General features: G+C 36.0%; 1 protein-coding gene across 7 annotated transcripts in view; it reads right to left on the reverse strand.

The window, feature by feature from the left end:
• Positions 1-22,803, reverse strand: part of CSPP1 (centrosome and spindle pole associated protein 1) — a 115,790-nt gene that overhangs the window by 54,582 nt on the left and 38,405 nt on the right. For all 7 annotated transcript variants that reach the window (XR_014291568.1, XM_082600899.1, XM_082600902.1 and 4 more), the window contains 5 exons: positions 19,986-20,079; positions 18,673-18,730; positions 16,251-16,459; positions 13,967-14,088; positions 13,532-13,610 (listed from right to left, as the gene is read on the reverse strand). Coding sequence is in view for 6 of the 7 variants with exons in the window: in XM_082600899.1 (XP_082457025.1) it covers positions 13,532-13,610; positions 13,967-14,088; positions 16,251-16,459; positions 18,673-18,730; positions 19,986-20,079 (562 nt within the window). In the remaining variant the exon portion in view is untranslated. The remainder of the gene's footprint in view (positions 1-13,531; positions 13,611-13,966; positions 14,089-16,250; positions 16,460-18,672; positions 18,731-19,985; positions 20,080-22,803) is intronic.

Genomic DNA, 22,803 nt, shown 5'->3' on the forward strand with positions numbered 1-22,803 from the left:
TTTGTCAATGGTTTACTTTGCTGTGCAAAAGCTTTTAAGTTTAATTAAGTTCCATTTATTTATTTTTTTGCTTTTATTTCCTTTGCTTTAGGAAATGGATCAAAAAAACGTTGCTACAATTTATGTCAAAGAGGGCTTCCCTGGTGGCGCAGTGGTTGAGAGTCCGCCTGCCGATGCAGGGGACACAGGTTCGTGCCCCAGTCCGGGAAGATCCCACATGCCGCGGAGCGGCTGGGCCCATGAGCCATGGCCGCTGAGCCTGCGCGTCCGGAGCCTGTGCTCCGCAACGGGAGAGGCCACAGCAGGGAGAGGCCCGCATACCGCAAAAAAACCAAAAACAAACAAACAAACAATTTATGTCAAAGAGTGTTCTATGTTTTCTTTGAGGAGTTTTATGGTTTCTGGTCTTACATTTAGGTCTTTAGTCTACTGTGAGTTTATTTTTGTATATGGTGTTAGAGGACATTCTTGTATATGCCTAGCAGTGGAACTGCAGTGTTGTATGGTAAGTAGACATTTAACATTTTAAGAAATTACCATTTCCTGCAACTGCTTTCTGTATACTAATTTTGTGTTCATCAGTTCTGCTAACACTCCTATTAATTCTATATTTTATCTGTACATTCTTTTGCAAATAATATCAGTTTTCTCTCCTTTTCTAATCCTTGTACCTATCTTCCTTCCTTTCTTATTTTTGACCTTGCTACAATTATTGAGCCCTAAAAGTAATGACAATAATTACACTAGTCATTATGATCAATCTCAAAAAGAGTATTTTAAACATTTCACCATTAAGTAAAATATATGATGTAGGTTTTTCACGTTTATACTTTCTCAGTGTAAGCAGGTCTCCCTCTAATATACTGACATATTGAATTTTATTAATGCTTTCTCTGTATCTATTGAGACAGCCATATAGCTTTTTTCTTTGTTCTCTTAATATGATGCATTACAGTAATTGATTTTACCATAATGTCGATATCTAACACCAATTAGCATTTAGTATATATCAGACATGGTTCTAGATGCTTTACATATTTTAATTCGTTCAACCCTCAGAATAACCCTATGAGTTGATACCATTATTATCCCAAATAACAAACAAGAAATAAAACTTAAGAAACTTGCCTTAAGCTGATTAGTAAAACCTGGATTCAAACCAAGGCACTCTGCCTGCAAAGCCTACACTCTTAGTTGATATGAAATACTAAGTTTATTCACCCAACTTTCCAGAATAATTGCAATTTGGGATGAAATATCCTTTTCTACATTATGAGGTTCAATTTTAGGATTCTTCTATCTGTGAGTGAAACCAGCCTATAACTTCCTATTCTCATATTGGCCTTGTCAGGTTTGAGTATCAAGAGTATCATAGTCTCAGTAGCAGTGTGAATTTGATACTCTGTATTAGTTTGTGTAAGATTAATTTTTTTCCTTGAATGTCTGATGTAATTAACCAGTCCATCTAGATGCAGAGTTTATTTTGTGGGATGATTTGAAACTTGTGACCCCCAAATTTTAAAACAGTTTTGATATTATCCATGTTTTTTATTACTTCTTATCAGTTTTATTAAGTTAAATTTTAATAGGAATTTTTCTTCACTTAAATTTCCAAATTCACTGTCATAAACTTGTTCATAATATATTTTTATTGTCTTTTTAAGGTTAACTACAACTAAAGTGACAATTTTTTTCATTCCTAATATTTCTTATTTATACCTTTCACTTTTGGTTTTTTTTTTTTTTCCTTGACCAACATCAGTAGAGAATTATCTATTTTATTAATAGTCTTTTCAAAGAACTTTAGATTCTGTTGATCCTCAGTATTATATATTTCTATTTCATTTATTTCTCGTATTATTTCTTTCCTTGCTTCTTTGGGTTTACTTTGCTATTCTTTTTCTCACTTTTTAGATGCCTGATACTTATTTTAATTTTCATCCTTTTTACATATTTTCTAATTTGTTCCCTGTTTTCTAATTTCCAATATATCGAGGGTTTGTTATTTTAAAAATTGATTTCTACTTCAAATGGTCCATAGCATATGAGTCTACCAAAATTTACTGAGACTTCCTTTAAGGACTAGGATGTGGTAAGTTTTATAAATATTCTTGTGAGATTAGTAAAAATAGATACTCTCAAGTTTGAGGTGAATTTCTATACATTTCCACTAAAATAAGCTTGTTAATTATGTTAAGTAAATTATTCTCTAACTTTATTATTTTCTGCTTTATCTAACACTTATAAAAAGAAGTAATAAAGTCTCACATTAGGATTCTATATTTGTCAACTTTTACCTGAAGTTCTTTAAATTCTTGCTTTATGAATTTTGATATGATGTTTTCAGGTGCATAAAAATTTTTGTTACATTATCCTGCTAAAATGAACCTCTATTCTTTATAAATGGATCCTCTTTGTCTCAAACAAACCTTTATGACTGAAAAATCCATTTCATCTAATGTTACTATAGCTAAACAAATTTTAGTATAATTCATATTCTCCTAGTATATCTGTACCCTTTTACTTTCAACTTTTCTCTACCACTTGCTCAAGTATATCTTGTAAGTAACATGTACTTGGATTTTGCTTCTGCAACTAGTATGACAAGCTTTCTCTCTGACTTATATACTTTACCATTTACTAACATCAAATTTAATTTTGCCATTTAATTTGGACTTACAATCAGATTAAATAGGCTCCTTAAACCTTTCAATGTTTCTTTTTGTTCTCTCTTTTTTTTGCCTCCTTTTGGATTTTTTTTTCCTCTAGCACATTAGTAAGTTGCATCTTTTGTCCATATATTTTTAGTGGTTATCCTAGAAATATAACACCCATACATAACTTATCAAAAACTAAAGCTAATCAAAATCTTTACAATGCTCACAAATGATACAAAGATTTTTAAACACATTAACTCCATCTAACCCCATCCAAATTACATGCTATTCCTATTAATTACTCTTGATTTTACTTACTTTTAAACCCATTATAATTTTACCATATATAATATTTATTTAATTCCATCTACATATTTACCACATTTTTTTCTTTCTACTCTTTCATGTAACTCAGACCTCCCCTATGTGACCTTCCTTCTGCATTTAGAATTGTACTTACTAAGAGTCTGCTAGTGGCAAATTCAGCTGTTTCTCTTAAAATATTTTTCTTTCAATCTCATTCATGAAAAATAACTTTGCTGAGTATAAAATCATCTCAACAAATTGACGGTATCTATAGTTTCTGAATTCCTTCCTAGAGTTCATTTGAAAGTAATGTCTTTCCTTTCTGGCTGATTTTAAGTTCCTCTGTATTTCATTTATGTTCTAAAGTTTTACTATGATTGTCTTGGTATGGAATTCTTTTATTTCTTCTGTTTGAGAGGTATTAGCCTTCTAGAATCTATAGATTAGGACCTTTTATCAATTGTAGAAAATTTTAAGATATCATCTCTTCAAATACTTCTTTCATCTCATTCTCTTTTTCTAGAATTCCAATTAGTTACGCTTGAACCTTTATAGTGCCATAATTTTTACCCCCTTTTTCATATCTACCATGTCTTTTTCTCCCCATTCTGGCTGAATTTCTTCAGATCTACTAGCTCAGAGGTTCTCAAACTTTAGTGTACATCAGAATCACCAGGAAAGCTTATTGAACACAAGTTGTTGGGCCCCAGCATAGAGTTTCTGATTCATAGGTAGGATGGGGCCTGAGAGTTTGCATTTCCAACATGTTCCCATAATGCTGCTACTCTGGGAACCACATTTGAAAACCACTGTTCCAACTTATTAATTCTCACTTTGGGTATGTCAAATCTGCTATTAAGGCCAATCCATTGAGTTACTACTCTCAATCATTTAAAATTTTTACTAAAATATCTAGTTAATTCTATTTCAAATCTGTTGGTCATTCTTCATAGTTTCTTATGCCCTGATATAAACATGATCAATATGACCATTTTATATTTTGCCTAACAATTCCTAATCTGAGGTCTCTGTCATTCTTTTTTTGCAAGCCTATTCCCACTTACGGTTTATATCCTTGAATATTTTGTCATTTATGAATATGAACTTCACATTTTCCATGGAAAAGTATTGAAAGTCCCTAATCTTCACTTTCTGTTTTACCAACTGCTTTGGGAATTTCCCTTTTTGTTACTCAGACACTGGTAGCTTCATTAATAATCTCTGTACTTTTTACCCTCCTCCATTAAACAAATTTGTATCATCCTCCTATAATTCTGTCTCTCATTAATTTTCCAATCATTTTTGCTTAAAGAGTGATATTGCTTCCACATTTCAAGAAATATATTTCTGAAAGAGTACACAAAGAAAGCACATAAAACAAAGAGCAAAGATAACCAGCATTCAAAAGTAAAAATAAAGAAATGGAAAAAAATACGTAAACTTATACACACTTTTCTCTTTTTTCACTGAGTCATAGATTTTATTGATGGTATTGATGGTATATGACTAATAAAATCCCTAAAACCTTGCCCTGTTTATGGAGGCATGTGATGGGAATTGTGTCAAAGGTAAGAGGTTCTAAGTGTTGGGTAAAGTAGGAGCGATGATTCCCTAGCAACTGAAGGCTCCTCCTAAGCTTCCTTTTCTCCTTTTTCCCTGATTATCCAGGGCTCATACTTCTTAGAAATTATGCATATGTAGCTCATCAAACTCAAAGCAAAAAGACTCAGAGGGCTTCCCTGGTGGCGCAGTGGTTGAGAGTCTGCCTGCCGATGCAGGGGACACGGGTTCGTGCCCTGGTCCAGGGGGATCCTACGTGCTGCGGAGCGGCTGGGCCCGTGAGCCATGGCCGCTGGGCCTGCGCGTCCGGAGCCTGTGCTCCGCAACGGGAGAGGCCACAGCAGTGAGAGGCCCGCGTACAGCAAAAAAAAAAAAAAAAAAAAGACTCAGAGATACACATCTATACACATCATAGTCAACATACCCAAAGTCAAAGAAAGAATCTCAAAAGCAGCAAGAAAATAACTCATCACATACAAGGGATCTTCAATAAGATTAACAGCTCATCAGAAACCATGAAGGCCAGCAGGCAATGAGATGACATATTCAAAGTGCTAACAGAAAAAAAAAAAAAGTCAACCAAGAATTTTATATCCAGGAAAACTATGCCTCAAAAATAAAAGTGAAATTAGAACATTATTAAATAAAAATCAGAGAAGTCATCACTAACAGACCTGTCTTATACGAAATACTGAATGGAGCACTTCAGGTTGAAATAAAGAACACTCGACAGTAACTGGAGTAAACACAAAGAAATAAAGAACACCAGTAACAGTAACCACATAGGTAAAGATGAAAGATAATACAAATATGGGACTTCCCTGGTGGTGCAGTGGTTAAGAATCTGCCTGCCAATGCAGGGAACATGGGTTCGAGCCCTGGTCCAGGAAGATTCCACATGCCGTAGAGCAACTAAGCCCATGTGCCACAACTACTGAGCCCGTGCTCTAGAGCCCACGAGCCACAACTACTGAGCCCATATGCCACAACTACTGAAGCCCGCATGTTTAGAGCCCATGTTCCGCAACAAGAGAAGCCACTGCAATGCGACGCTCGTGCGCCATAATGAAGAGTAGCCCTCGCTCGCCGCAACTAGAGAAAGCCCGCACAAAGCAATGAAGACCCAATGCAGCCAAAAATAAATAATAAATGAATAAATTTTTTAAAATAAATTTTTTTAAAAAGATATTACAAATATGTTTTTATTTGTAACTGTACTCTTCTCTATCTGATTTAAAAGACAGCTACATAAAGGAAGGAAGGAAGGGTTATAAAATTGTGCTGAAGAACTTAAGTGTATAAAGATACACTTTGTCTGACAACAATGGCATCAAGAAGAAGGAAAGGTAGGGAGGGTGGGAGGGAGATGCAAGAGGGAGGGGATATGGGGATATATGTATATGTATAGCTGATTCACTTCGTTATAAAGCAGAAACTAACACACCATTGTAAAGCAATTACACTCAAATAAAGATGTGAAAAAAAAAGATAAGGCTTGGAATGGAGTAGAATGAGCCAATTTTAAAAAAAAAAGAAGGAAAGGAATGGCATTATATTAAAGAAAAATTTTTGTATACTACTGAAATTAAATTGGTGTTAATCTGAACTCAGTTCTTTTAAATTAAAATATTAATTTCAATCTGCAAGGAAACCACAAAGAAAATAATACAAAAATTACACTAAAAGAAGAGAATTAAAATGGAATGCTATATTTAACATCAAAGAAAAGGAATTAATGGAGGACCAGAGAAACAAAAAAGACATAAAATATATTTTTAAAAGATACATATATAGCAAAATAGCTGACAGAGATCCTACCTTAACAGGAATTACATTAAATGTAAATACAGGCAAAAGCTAGCAGAATTGGGCTTCCCTGGTGGTGCAGTGGTTAAGAGTCCGCCTGCCGATGCAGGGGACATGAGTTCGTGCCCCGGTCCAGGAAGATCCCACATGTCGCGGAGCGGCTGGGCCCGTGAGCCATGGCCCCTGAGCCTGCGTGTCCGGAGCCTGTGCTCCGCAACGGGAGAGGCCACAACGGTGAGAGGCCCGCGTACCAGAAAAAAAAAAAAAAAAAAAGCTAGCAGAATTGAAGGGGGTGGGAGGTAAGATGCAAATGTATGCTGTCTACAAAGAGACACACTTTAGATTCAAAGAATACACTGAGGTTAAAACACAGAAAATATATATCATGCAAACAGCAACTAAAAAGAACAAGAGTAGCAGTACTGTTAACAGACAAAATATATTTTAAGTCAAAAATTGTTACTAGAGACAAAGAAAGGATCTTTTGTACCAATAAAGGGGTCAACTGATCAGCAAGACATAACAATTATAACCATATATGTACGTAACTACAGACTCAAAACACAGGAAGCAAAAACAGACCTGAAGACAGAAATAAATAAATCAAAAATAATAACTGGAGACTTCAATACGCTACTTCTAATAATAGAAAAGCTGCACAGAAGCTCAACAAGGAAACAGAAATAAAAAACACTATAAACCAGCTAGATCTAAGTCACATTGATAAAAACTACCTGCCCCAAAACAGTATAACACACATTCTTCTCAAGCGCATATGAAACATTCTCTAGCACAGACCACAGGTTAGGTCATGAAATAAGCCTCAATAAATTTAAAAGGATTGAAATAATACAAAATATGTTCTCTAACCGCAATGGAATTATATTAAAAATGAGTAACAAAAGGAAATTTGGGAAATTCACAATTGTGTGGAAATTAAACAACATACTCCAAACTAACCAATGGATCAACGAACAAATCAAATGAGAAACTGAAAAATACTTTGAGATGAATAAAAATGAAAACACAATGTATAAAATTTAAGGAATGAAGCTAAAACAGTAATAAGAAGAAAATTTATAGTTGTAATGTGTATATATTAAAAAAATAAGACACTAAAAAACTAGAAAATATAAGAGCAAACTGAACCCAAAGTAAACAGAAAGAAGGAAATAAAAAGATTAGTGGAGAAATAAATGGAGATCAGAGCACAACAGAGAAAATCAACTAAGCCAATAGCTTATTCTTTGACAAGATCAACAAGATTGATAAATGTTTAGCCAGAATGAAAATAAGAAGACTAAAATTACTGAAATAAAAAAAACATCACTACTGACCTTATTAAAATGAAAAAGATTGTAAGGGAATACTATGAAGAACTGTATGCCAACACATTAGATTATCTTGATGAAATGGGCAAATTCTAGAAAGACACAAACTACCAAAACTGATGCAAGAACAGTATTTTAAATATGAATTAACCAATGACAAGGAAAGAGATTAAATTAGAAATCAAAAAATTACCCATAACGGAAAGATGAGGATCAACTGGCTTCCTGGTGAATTCTACCACACTGAAAGAAGAATTAGCAACAATCCTTCACACACTCTCCAAAGTAATAGAAAATGGAAGAACGCATCCAACTAATTCTATTGGGCTAGTATCATCCTGATACCAAAATCAAACAGACATCAAAAGAAAACAAAAACCAAAGACCAGTAATACTCATGAATACAGAGATAAAAATCCTCAACAAAAAATTAGTAAACTGAAAAATCTAGCAAGATACGTAAAGGATTATACTCCATGACCATGTGAGATTTATCACAGGAATCCAAGGTTGATTTGATATATCTGAAACCAATAAATATACTACACCACATTAACAGAATAAAGAACAAAAACCACAGGATCATCTCAATAGATGCAGAAAAAGCATTTCACAAAATTCAACTTCCAAGTTAGTAAAATGTTGAAAGAATACGCTAAATACCCCTTCTTGATAAAAATAATCAAAAAAGAATACAAAGGAACTTCCTCAAGCTAATAAAAGCAATTATTAGTTGCTGAAAAACCAGCAACTAACATCATACTTAATGGTTAAAGACCGAATGCCTTCCACCTAAGATCAGAATAAGATAAAAATGCCCACTCTCATAATATCTATTCAACATTGTACTGGCAGCTCTAGTCGGGGTAATTAAGCAAGAAAAAGAAATAAAAAGTATTAGATTGGAAAGGAAGAAGTCACCTCTATTAACTGATGTCATAATCATATATACAGAGGACTTCCCTGGTGGCACAGTGGTTAAGAATCCGCCTGCCAGTGCAGGGCACACGGGTTCGAGCCCTGGTCTGGGAAGATCCCACATGCCGCGGAGCAACTAAGCCCGGGTGCCACAACTACTGAGCCTGTGCTCTAGAGCCTGCAACCCACAACTACTGAAGCTTGTGAGCCTGGAGCCCGTGTTCCACAACAAGAGAAGCCACCGCAATGAGAAAGCCATGCACTGCAACGAAGAGTAGCCCCTGCTCACCATAACTAGAGAAAGCCCACACGCAGCAATGAAAACCCAACACAGCCAAAAATAAATAAATTCCTTTTTAAAAAATCATATATACAGAAAAATGCAAAGAAATGCACTAAAAACAGTAATAATAAAGAGTTCAGCAAAACTGCAGGTTACAAAATCAATATACACATTTCTATTGTATTTCTATAAACTAGCAATGAATAATATAAAAATGAAATTGAGGAAAGACCATTCACAACACCATCAAAAAAGTATTAAATACTTTAGAATAAATTAAACAAGAGTTAGTCTAAAAACCACAAAATACTGTTGAAAGAAATTAAAAAACCCCAAATAAATTAAGACATCCATGTTCATGGATTGGAGATTTAATATAGTTAAGATGTAAGACTAAATCACAAAGAAATAGAAAATCTGAATAAACCTATAACTAATAAGGAGATTGAATCCCTAATCAAAAATCTCCTGAGAGAGTAAAGCCCTGGACCTAATGGCTTCAATGATGAATTCTACCAAACATTTAAAGAAGAACACTAGTCCTTCTCCAATTTTTCCAAAAACATGAAGAGGAGGAAACACATCCTAACTCATTCCAGGAGGCCAGCATATCCCTGATTTCAAAACAAAACAAAAACATTACAAGAAAAGAAAACTATAGACCAATATCCCTTATGACCACAGATGTAAAAATCCCCAACATAATACTAGCAAGCCAAACATATCAGCATATTAAAAGGATTAAATACCATGGCCAAATGGGATTTACTCCTGGCACATAAGGATGGTTCAACATATAAAAATTGATCAGTATAATAGACAATATTAACAGAATGACGGGGAAAAAAAACACACGACCACCTCAACTGATAAAGAAAAAGCATTTAACAGAATTTAACAACAACCTTTCATGATAAACACACTCAACAAACTAGAATAGAAGGGAACCACCTCAACATAATAAATACCACATATGAAAAATCCAAAGTGAACATCAGACTCAATGGTGAAAGAATAAAAGCTTTTCCTCTAAGATCAGGAACAAGGCAAAGGTGCCTGCTTTCACCCTTTCTATTCAACATAGTACTGGAACTATTAGGCAAGAAAAAAAATTTTTAAATCAGCCAAATTGGGCTTCCCTAGTGGCGCAGTGATTAAGAATCCGCCTGCCAATGCAGGGAACACTGGTTCAAGCTCTGGTCCGGGAAGATCCCACATGCCATGGAGCAGCTAAGCCTGTGCACCACAACTACTAAGCCTGCACTCTAGAGCCCAAGAGCCACAACTACTGAGCCCGTGTGCCTAAAGCCTGTGCTCCGCAACAAGAGAAGTGACCGCAATGAGAAGCCCACACGCCGCAATGAAGAGTAGACCCCGCTCACCGCGACTACAGAAAGCCTGCGTGCAGCAACAAAGACCCAATACAGCCAAAAATAAATAAATAAAATATATTTATATTAAAAAAAAGCAGCCGAATTGGAAAAGAAGAGGTAAAATTATCTCCGTTTGCAGATGATATATTATATGCAGAAAACCCTAACAATTACACACACACACAAACTGTTAGTAAAATGAATTCAGCAAAGTACCAGAATACAAAATCAACACAAAAAAATCAGTTGAATGTCTATACACAAACAATAAACAATCTGAAAAGGAAATTACAAAAACAGTTCTATTTATAATAGCATCAAAAAAACCCAGACTATACAGGATTTAACTTAACCAAAGTGGTGAATGACTTGTACAGTGAAAATTACAAAACATTGCTGAAAGAAATTAAAGACATAAACAAATGGAAACACATCCCCTGTTCATGGATTGGAAAACTTAATACTGTTAAAATGTCAAAACTACCCAAAGTGATCTAGAGATTCAATACAAGTCCTATTAAAATCCCAGTGACCAGGCTTCCCTGGTGGCGCACTGGTTGAGAGTCCGCCTGCCGATGCAGGGGACGTGGGTTCGTGTCCTGGTCTGGGAGGATCCCACATGCTGCGGAGCAGCTGGGCCCGTGAGCCATGGCCGCTGAGCCTGCACGTCTGGAGCCTGTGCTCCGCAGCGGGAGAGGCCACAACAGTGAGAGGCCCGCATACCACACACACACACAAAAAATCCCAGTGACCTTTTTTGCAGAAATAGAAAAACCCTTCCCCAAATTTATATGGAATCTCAAGAGACCTCAAATAGCTAAAACAATTTTGAAAAATAACAAGCTAGAGGACTCCCACTTCTTGATTTCAAAACTTACTACAGAGCTACAGTAATCAATACAGCATGGCACTGGCAACTGGCATATAGACAGACACATAGACCAACTGCATAGAACAGAAAACCCAGAAATAAATTCATACATATAAAGTCAAATGATTTTTTTTCTTTTTTCCGGTACGCAGGCCTCTCACTGTTGTGGCCTCTCCCATTGCAGAGCACAGGCTCCAGACGCACAGGCTCTGTGGCCATGGCTCATGGGCCCAGCTGCTCCGCGGCATGTGGGATCTTTCCGGATCGGGGCATGAACCTGCGTCCCCTGCATCGGCAGGCGGACTCTCAACCACTGTGCCACCAGGGAAGCCCGAAAGTCAAATGATTTTTGACAAGGGTGCCAAGACCATACAATGGGGAAAGGACAGTATTTTCAACAAATGGTGCTGGGAAAACGATATCCATATGCAAAGAATGAAGCTGGACCCTTATTTAACACTGTACACAAAAGGTAACTCAAAATCACAATCCTCAATGTAAAACCTCATAACTATAAAACTCTTAGAAGAAAACACAGGGCAAAAGCTTCACAACGTTGGATTTGGCAATGATTTCTTAGATGTGACACTAAACACAGGCAAGGCAACAAAAGAAAAAATAGACAAACTGGACTTCATGAAAATTAAAAATGTGTGTGCATCTATAGTACTGCTAGATAGTGTCAATGGCGTAAAAAGATGATACACAGAATGGGGGAAAATATTTGCAAATCATGTATCTGATAAGGGATTAATATCCAGAGTATATAGAGAACTCTTAAAACATAACAACAAAAAAATAAAGTAACCAATTCAAAAATGAGAGAAGGATTTGAAAAGACATTCTCCAAAGATAGACAAATAGCCAAAAAGCAGATGAAAAGACGCTCAACATCAGTAATCATAGAGAATCGCAAGTCAAGACCACAATGAGATCCACCTAACCCGCCTTAGGATGGCTACTAGCAAAAAAACAGAAACTAATAAGTGTTGGTGAGAATGTGGAGAAGCTGGAACCCTTGTGCACAGTTGGTGGGAATATAAAATGGTACAGCTGCTGTGGAAAACAGTATAGTGGTTCTTCAAAAAATTAAAAATAGAATTACCATATGATCCAGCAATTCCACTTCTGAGTATATACTTAAAAGAATTAAAAGCAGAGTCTCAAAGAGATAAGTTGTATACCCATATTCATAGTTGCCCATTCACAATACCTAAAATGTGGAAGCAGCCCAAGTATTCATTGGTGGATGAATGGATAATCAAAATATGGTATAAAGATACAGTCAAATATTATTCAGCCTTATAAAGGAAATTCTGGGAAGTAAGACCCTGCAAGCTGTGTGGGAAAAAAAGAAAAGGAAAGAAGGAAATTTTGACTTAGGTCACAACATGGATGAACCTCAAGAACATTATGGTAAGTTAAAAAAGCCAGACACAAAAGATAAATATTGTATGATTTCACTTTTATGAGGTACCTAAAGTAGTCAAAATCATAGAAACAGTAGAATATGGGTGCCAGTGGCATAGGGGAGAGGGAATAGTGAATAGGTATAGAGTTTCAGTTTTGCAAGCTGAAAACAGTTCTGGAAATTGATGGTGGTGATGGTTACATAACAATATGAATGTACTTAACATCACTGAACTATACACTAAAAATGCTTTAAAATGATAAATTTTATGTTATGTGTATGTTACCATTACAAAAAATTGAAAAAAAATTAAGATGGTAATATTAAACTGATCTACAGATTCTATATAATCTCCATCAAAATTTCAACTGCCTTTTGGCAGAAACTGAGCAGCTGATCCTAAAATTCACATTGAAATACAAAGTACCTAGTATAACCAAAACAATCTTGGAAAAGAAAAACAAATTTGAAGAACTCATACTTCTCGATTTCCAAACTTCCACAGAGCTACAATTTTCAAGTGATACTAACATAAGGATAGACACATAGAACAATGGAATAGAATAGAGAATCCCAAAAAGAGACCCACACGAACATGCCCATTTTTGACAAAGGTGCAAAAGCAATTCCCAGGAAAAATAATCGTGTCAACAAATGGTGCTGGGAGCCATTGGACACTCATAAAGCAGGAGGGAAAAAAAAAAAAAGACCTTCAATCAAAATCTAACACCTTATACAAAAGATAATTCAAAATGGATCATGAACTTAAATGTAAAACTATAACTATACACACATAACTTTGCTAATGAAAGAAAGTGAGGTTATTCTTAATTTTTTTAATGTGCTTTCTATGAAACACTGACTTAAAAGCAATACTTTGAACATACTAGTTATGTAATAATTGGAAATTAAAATAAGTTATATCTGTTCTGAAGAATAAAAGAACACACTGAATAACACAAGTTCTATGGAAGACAAATTAATCTTGAAACAAATTATTATTTTAACTACTTACACAATAGGCTGTGCTGGCTGGTGGGTGACAGGAGCTGTAACATAAGCTGCAGGCTGTACTCCCATCATTCCTGAACCATCTTAAAAGAAAACCAACACATTTGTTTCAGAGTACCCACTTAATAACACTATCTCTAAAGGAAAAGTCACATACTGAAAATGTTTCCTAAGGAAAAAAATCCACATTTCCTTCTGAGTTAGGAGTTAGCAGAGAATAAGGCAAGAAAACATAAAATATTTCTTAAATCTAGATAAAAAGGAAATAACTATGAATTATAACTGAGTTGTAAATACAGTATTTATTAAATCAATATACGTATAATATTGGAATTAAGTAAAGTTGTGCTTTTTCTCATTTATATATTTTTGCTTGCACAAAAACCAATTTTCCCGATTGAACCACTGGAAAATAATGTTTACCCCACAGATAACTTACAGTAAGCAAGACTAGGATCCAACGTATTCCTGGCCCCATAAAAATAGTACACATCATCGTAAGGAGTTCGATAGTTGGCAGCCAAAGGTGGTAGTAGGGGAGGTGGAGGCAGAGGTGCAATGCTGTATCAAAAGACAATTGGGAAATTCTTCTCATATTCCACTGCACATTTTTTAAAAATCAAGATATTATGTTCTTACAAAAATCTTACTGAAAATCTATCTAATTGCTGCTTTAGGAGAAGCCACCATCTTGCTTCAATCTCTTATCAAAAATTATAACTCAAAAAGCAAAAAGAAAAAAAGTCAGAATTTAAGGTACAACACTTATTCAATCAATTAACATCTAATTCGTCACTATCTGCCAGTATTGACCGAACATGGTCTCGGTCCCTCAGGAATAATACAAAAATAAACAGGAATTACAGCAGAGTACAGTAAATGAAACAATACAAGTGGACACCGGATGCTACAGGAACATGGAGCAGGAACATGGAAATCATGCAGGGAAGGGGAGGAAAGTATAAGGAAGGCTTTCTAGGAAAGGTGATGCTTCAGCCACACTACTAGAGTGAGTCAGTCACAGAGAAGAAAGATACAACAGCAAGGAAAGGCAAAGAGGTACAAAATGAGATTATAAATGGTTCCATTTGACTGGGAGAAAGATGTAGTTTTTTAACTCTAAAAATACATTGCTCTTTCAAAGGAATTAAACTAGAATGTGAGAAGAAACTACTTGAATATCAACAGTAAATTTCTGAGTTAATTTTCAGCATTTCATAAAGTTAAAACTTCTAAAAACCTTTACAGCAGCACTTCATTAATGAGTAGGAAGTATCTCTGTATTTCCACCAAGGCAATATTTTCCATTAGTTAAAATGTAAAAGGCAAATTCCTTTAGATGGACAGAAAGAAAAAGGAGGCATCCTAGAATGTTTTCACTTTTGAGTGTATATATTAGGTTCTCCCTTGTATACTTCAAAATAATTGTGAAGAGCTGAGAAGGCATTAAAGTTCTCTTCAGTCATGAATATTTTTCATATTTACTAATCATTCAACGTGCCTAACCTTACTACCCTCACTCCATAGATAAACAAAGTAGTTGAAAAATTACTATAAAAGGGAACTGTCAATATCATTAAATCTTAAATTTTTATAGATTGATATAAAAGTTAATCCTCACAACACTATAACTGTAGATTAAAAAACATATATATACACACACATATATAAATATCTGTTACTATTCTACTTTTTACAAATGAGAAAACTGAAGTTCAATACAAGTGTGGTCTGCCCAAAATCCAGGCAGTGAAGCCAACCATTTTAATCCCTAAATCAATGCTAAAATCATCATACCATGCTTTGTAATTCCAATCCCACCTAGTCCTTTGAGTCAGGAAGCCATTAGATGAAACAAACAAAACACCTGATAAATACAGTAAACATGGTCCTACAATTTGTTAGCAGCAAATAAAAGATAATACCAAGTCCTAAAGGAACGTATAGCCCAGAAAATATCAATGTTAAAAAGGAAAAGCACCTGATTAAATGCAATCCTACAATATCAATGTTAAAAAGGAAAAACACCTGATTAAATGCAATCCTACAATTAATACATTAATAGTAAGCAAAAATAAGAGAAAATCCTACTAAGAGAAGAAAGTATAGACCAGAAAATATCAATGTTAACAGGATTTTCTTTATGTTAGTCCAGTATAGCACAATGCTTTTTACCTATGGAAATCAAATCTTTACCCTAATACCTAAATACAGGTTTTATAATCTCAACACTTTATTTCAGGTATTTGAGTTGCATAGCCTGTAAGTAATCACAGAGAAAGAGTTGAAGGAAACAGAAACTAAAATAAAGTAATATATATAAAACAGTCACATTAGAAACTTTTTCTGCATTAACTGAAGAAAGTATTCAATGTTTGCCAAGTGGAAATTACAAAATTGAAAATGGCTAGGTTTTATATGTTAAACAGATATTCCAAAATACGACCTCAAACTAAATAATAAATATACTTAGTTATGCATTTTAAGAATACTGAAGCATCTTTAAACAGCAAAAGAATGTTATAAGGATTTCCCTTGTTTTTATAATAACAGAGAAAAGATCAACAATGAAAACAAATTTCCATAGAAATTATTTGACAGAAGCCTTTAACTGCACAAAAATCTCTGAAGGATAACAGTACCTGCTTCAGCAAATCCTTCTGAATATATAATATAATGATACCTTACCTAATTCCCAAACACAAAACATTTTAAACAAGCACCTGGGAGGCACCATTTCACCAAGGGTGCTGCTGAGTCCATTGTGCAAGTCTTCATTTTGAGATGGGAAGGAGTAAACTGATGGGATGGGTGGGACAGATGGGGCAGACGAAGGAGGGAGAGGTGTCTGGAAAGCTACTCTGGGTCTTTCAGGTGGTATCGCCTCTTCAAGGTGTCTTGGTGTCACACTAAACTGCTTTAGTCTATCAGGCTAAAATAAAGAGAAAAAATCTGTTTGTTACATGTAATCATAAATTTAAAGGTGGAAGGGATCTCAAAAGACCCTCTATCCCAGACTGCCAGCAGGCACTTAAGTTAGACATAGAATAACAGAATTTTACAGCTATAACAGATTTTGAAGATCCAATTCTTATTTTATAAAAGAGATAATTGAGACTCCATGAAAGTACATAAATCACCTAAGGTCTCACCATTCATAAATAATCAAGCAAAGACTAGAGCCAGATATTAATTCTAAATATAAAACTCTATTATACTACAACACTATGCTGCTTCACTACCAATTGCCATCAAAGTATTCTAACATCAAAGTATTCTCTAGATCAGTGTGAGCACAGGTTTTCTGTAAAGAGCCAGCTAGTAAATATATCAGGCTTTGCAGGCCCTGTGGTCTCTTTACAACTACTAAAGTAGACCAAAACAATATGTAAGCAAATGAACGAGGGAGTGCTGCAATAAAACTTTACAGAAGTAGGCAGCAAGTGGATTTGGCCACAGGCTACAGTTTGCTTACCCTCGCTCCAAAACATCATTTACGTGTCCTTTTCTAAGATGTGTACATCAAAAGTAAACCCAGGGCCTCCCTGGTGGCGCAGTGGTTGAGAGTCCGCCTGCCGATGCAGGGGATACGGGTTCGTGCCCCGGTCTGGGAGGATCCCATATGCCGCGGAGCGGCTGGGCCCGTGAGCCATGGCCGCTGGGCCTGCGCATCCGGAGCCTGTGCTCCGCAACGGGGGAGGCCACAACAGTGAGAGGCCCGCATACCGCAAAAAAAAAAAAAAAAAAAAAAAAAAAAAAAAAAAGTAAACCCAAAAGTAATGGTCTAACTATTATATCTAATATTTTTATTTATTTATTCTCATAAAGCAACTTGACACTCCAAAGGTTGTTTCATTTAAATATAAATAAGAAGGTCCGTCAAACACTAAGGTAACTATAAATGCAAAGTTTAACATGCCACCACATTACATTAAAAAGTTCAAGATTTGAAAAGGAAATTTTTGATTGTCAAAACTATTTCAAAGGTATTTATTGATAGAGGAAAATATACTCAGTTTTGGAATTCATCCTTTTTTCCCAGCATGTTTAACTTCTCAGGAATGACTTCTCAGATCAATCTAAAAGTCTTACTCTATGAGCAGTGAAAAAGCACGCTGGGAGTGATGCTGGTGCGGTACTAAACGTTTTTAAATGAGTAACCCACAGGGTATATACTGAGCAGAAGAAGAAGTAAGACAAAAGTTGCCTACAGCTGAGTAATTTTAAGTTGCTGTATTCTCTTTAAGAATGAACTTTTTAATGAAATTTTTAACGAAATTAAAGTTTCTTAATCATTAAAGGTGAAACAAAAACTTGCCTCAGAAAATAAATTCTACACATCCAGCTAAAAAAAAAGTATCCTTTGAGAAGAGTAATAAATCATTACCTTCTCCTTACTCAACGGCAATGATACGTGTAACTCATTCCAATTATGAAAATTGAAGAATTAAAGTTAAAATAAGGTTATTACCTCTAGATTTACATTAAGTAAAAACTACTAAAATGCTTAAAGCCTATAATTAAAGATTTCAGTTCCTTTGGAAATTCCTCTAATATAAGAAAAATGGTCATGATACAATGAAAAACATTATTACCATCCATTGTAAATTAAACCAGAACAGTGCATGGAATAGTGCGCGTAAATAAAGTGGAAAGGAATAATTTACAAGAAACTTTAAAAACGCACACATGAAAAAGGAAAAATTATCTTAGAGAAGTAAACAAGTAAGAGTTAGGACTTAATGTTTTATGAGAACTGAATTTAGTTTATTACTGTTCAAACTGGTCTACTCATACATTTTCCCCAATTCAAACTGGTCTACTCATACATTTTCCCCAATATGTTCTATCTCCACCTGCCACTACATTTGAGGCTTATTTGAATGAAAGATTAAACATTAAAAGACAGCAGGGGGCTTCCCTGGTGGCGCAGTAGTTGAGAGTCCGACTGCCAATGCAGGGGACACGGGTTCGTGCCCCGGTCTGGGAAGATCCCACATGCCACGGAGTGGCTAAGCCCATTAGCCATGGCCGCTGAGCCTGTGCGTCCGGAGCCTGTGCTCCGCAACGGGAGAGGCCACAACAGTGAGAGGCCCACGTACCGCAAAAAAAAAAAAAAAAAAAAAAGATGGCAGGAACCCTTACCGATTTCTCAGGGTCTTGTGCTCCAGAAGCTGCAACCCTGAGATCCAAATCTTTTTCTCTAAACGAAATTAAAGTTTTATATATTAAAAAGTTATAATAAACACTATCATTACTGAAACAACCTTACACACAAAGTCCATGCAATAACATCTCCAAAAACAAATAATTCCTTTAACTGACAATAAAGTCTTAAATAATTCTGAAAACTAAAATTTCCGATTTGGTGCAAAGTAAACTAATATTCACATGTAAACTACCTTGGAATAAACATCTCTAAACCAGTGCCTGGGATACTTCAAAGTCTAAGGAATTCACACAGAATAAAGTAGAGAAGTAAAACAAAATCTTTACTTAGTGAAACAAATAAAAAACTTTTTTTAAGGTTCATGTATATCTTCAGTTCACAAAAAGGAGGGTAAAAAAATGAAAAATTAATACGATACTTTCCAATAAGAGTTTTTAAGAAAATGATGTTAAAGATGGCTAATATCAGACAGTAGATATTGGTTACCTCTAAGATAGAAAAAAAAACAAAACTAAAAGATGACAGGTCTCAAATTATCTTAGAACCAAGATATCTATCCCTAATTTTAAACTGGAATTAATATTTCACAGGTATTTCTACATGAAAGATTACAAATTCTGAGACTTGTATACAATATAAATATCTGTGGATCTAACATGATTATTTTTATACAGCATGTATACGTGTGCTTACCATTTCACTGTTAAAAGACAAAATACTTTTATATTTGCTACTATATATGGGATAATACAGTGGGCATGTAGATAACATTAAATGCTACCCTAAAATTGAAGAAATTAATGAAAGTATGTACCAGGCCTGTTATAGGATGAACACATAGTCTCCTTTGTTACCTATGATAAAGAAAATGGGGCCTCCCTGGTGGCGCAGTGGTTGAGAGTCCGCCTGCCGATGCAGGGGATACGGGTTCGTGCCCCGGTCTGGGAGGATCCCATATGCCGCGGAGCGGCTGGGCCCGTGAGCCATGGCCGCTGAGCCTGTGCGTCCGGAGCCTGTGCTCCGCAACGGGAGAGGCCACAACAGTGAGAGGCCCGCGTACAGCAAAAAAAAAAAAAAAAAAAAAAAAGAAAATGAACACCCACATAGTATCTGTTTTATTACCCTGGCTGATTTACAATGTGGAGACTGAAATAGAATGATTTACAAATACTGAATCGTATTAGGAAAAATATCCCCTTATTTTACCATGTAATAGTCACCACTATGTCATTTTAAACAAACGCATTTAAATTCAAAACATCTTTTCAAAATGCAAACCTTTCATTACCGTCTCTTGTTCTTCTGTTGTTCAGCCATTTGTTCCAATAGTTCTTGTCTATATTTCTCTTTCCTTCTCTGAATAAGTTCTCGATCTTCACCTCCTAGAAAGTGGTAAGAAAAAAATGCAGTCTTAAGCAACACATGTAACTGGAAAGTCAATTTTTTAATCTCCATTTTTAATTATATCAAAGAGTATAATTACTACGTATGCAGCAAATATAGACGGTAAATCATATGTATCATTACCTATTTAACTAGTTTCATAATTTATGAATAACTACTATGTGTCAAACCCAAGACACATTAATCCTTCCCAAACTTCTATGTTAGTCAAAAACCTTCTTAAATAAGAGAATATTCTAACTCCTATCCCCACTTTCCAAAGATCAGGATACTATCTCCACTAACACCTCCCACAAGCCCCTTAGCTTTAACAAGTGTGTTCAAAATGAACATCTCAAAAGCAGCTGCTTTTCTTTATTTTCTGTTACTGGCCGAATAATCGAGCCTCAAAACCCCACTGTAACTTTGATGGCTCATGCTTTCTTATTTACTTCACGTGAGGACCCTCTTCTCTAGCCTCATGACCATCAGCCTTGGATAGGAACTCTATATTTTACCTGAATTGCAGCAATAACCTTTTAACTAGTCTCCAGAACTCCTCCCCCCCTCCCTACTCCAATACAACCAGCACACTTATGTAAGACTAACTATCTTAAAATACAACACTAATCATGATGACACATTGCTCAAAAAACTTCAATAGTTACCTCAATTCTACAGAAAAAAATATATAAACCTCTCGTTCTGGTATCACTTACATGAAAATCCAGTCATGCAAGCATCTCAGATCCACAGAAAATTATTATTATTGCATGCTAATCACACAAAATAACCTCTTAATCTAGATATGCAAAATCTGGAACATTACACAAATCGTGAGGGATATCAAAAATGCAACCAAAGCAGAAATTTCTCTACTACCTTAATTATTAGTCTCCCAACCATCAGTTGGACACACAGCATCTGAGTTTGCCCATTAAGGACAGATGTCAGCAACAGTAAAGCTCCCAAAGGGTAACATAAATTACATTAAGGTTAATAATAATGTTTTACAATCAAAGTAGATATATCCATTCTGCTTCTGATCATGATGGAGTTAACAAACACAAAACTCAGCCTCCCTCCATTAAAAAAATAATAATAAAATTAGGCAAAATATATGAAATAACTGTTTTTCAGACACTGGACAACAGGTAGCACACAACTGTAATACCTGAGAGAAGTTAAATAAATGAGGTGAGCCCTTCAGGCACCTGTTTCTGCCTGCATGCAATCTCCATGGGTACAGGGAGGGAAAAATCCAAACAAAGCTGGGAAACTATGTTAAATTGAGCAGATAAAGATCAAAATTCAGGGGCTTCCTTGGTGGCGCAGTGGTTGAGAGCCCGCCTGCCAATGCAGGGGACACGGGTTCGTGCCCCGGCCCGGGAAGATCCCACATGCCGCGGAGCGGCTAGGCCCATGAGCCATGGCCGCTGAGCCTGCACGTCTGGAGCCTGTGCTCCGCAACGGGAGAGGCCACAACAGTGAGAGGCCCGCATACCACAAAAAAAAAAAAAAAAAAAAGATCAAAATTCAGAAAAGCTAAAATGACTAGAAGTTTAGGGCAAAGATTCAAAAAGAAGCGTAAAAAGGGCTTTAGAAATCTGTAAAGGCGTTCCTTCAGACTTTACTGTATACTAGTCTGTGTATGCAGAGTGAAATTCCATTAGGCTGGGCAACGGAGGACACATAAACTGAATTCTCAGACCTCCTCAAACGAAGTGGAGAGAAATTTAAGCTCCAGCCAGCTAGACTGGAATTCTCGGTGATCCTCTAAGGGTATTCAGGGAAGAGCCCGAGAAAGGTCACTCTGCAGCGGGAAGACTGAACAATCTTCCTAGAGCAAAGGCTACTCTAGATGTCCCAGCTAAGTTTAAATTTAAAATAAGGCCTCTGAAAGACTGGTCCTTAAGTAACAGAAAAACATGACTGTGGTAGGCAAAATTCTAAGACAGATCCTATGTTCCCTGCCTTCTAGCACTGACTCCCTGTATAAACCTTCCCTGAGTGTGGGCAGGACCTATGACTTGCATCTAGCCAATGGCTATGGCAAAGGTGAAAGAAATCTGCAGATGTGTGTAATTAAGGCCCAAATCAATTTTGAATTAATCAAAAGGGAGATTATCTTGGGTGGGTCTGATATAATCAGATAAAAGCCCTCACTGAGTTTAGAGATTCTCCTTGATGGCAAGATAGAATAAGCAGCCTTGGTGAGGAAGCCCATGTGACAAGAAACAGTAGATGGCCTCCAGGAACTGAGGGCACTCTCCAGCAGATCCAGTAAGAAACCAGGGCCCTTAGTTATACAGCCACAAGGAAATGAATTTAGTGAAAAATATGGAGGGGCTTCTTCCCTCATAAGCCTCCAGATGAAAAACAGCCTGGCTGACACCCTGACTATAGCCTTATGAGATCCTGAGCAAAGGACCCAATAAAATTCATGACCCACAGAAACTCAGATAACGTGTGACGTTTTGAGTCACTAAATTTGTGCTAATCTGTGATGAAGCAATAGAAACTCAATACAGTGATTAGAAAAGTTAATCAATTGAAAGAAAAATCACATAAACAACAGAGATAACGTAACAACAAAAATGTTAAAACAGCTGTCGTGGGCTTCCCTGGTGGCGCAGTGGTTGAGAGTCCACCTGCCGATGCAGGGGATACGGGTTCGTGCCCCAGTCTGGGAGGATCCCACATGCTGCGGAGCGGCTGGGCCC

Source organism: Mesoplodon mirus, assembly GCF_964341445.2.
Source record: "Mesoplodon mirus genome assembly, chromosome: 16".
Taxonomy (NCBI): domain Eukaryota; kingdom Metazoa; phylum Chordata; class Mammalia; order Artiodactyla; family Ziphiidae; genus Mesoplodon; species Mesoplodon mirus.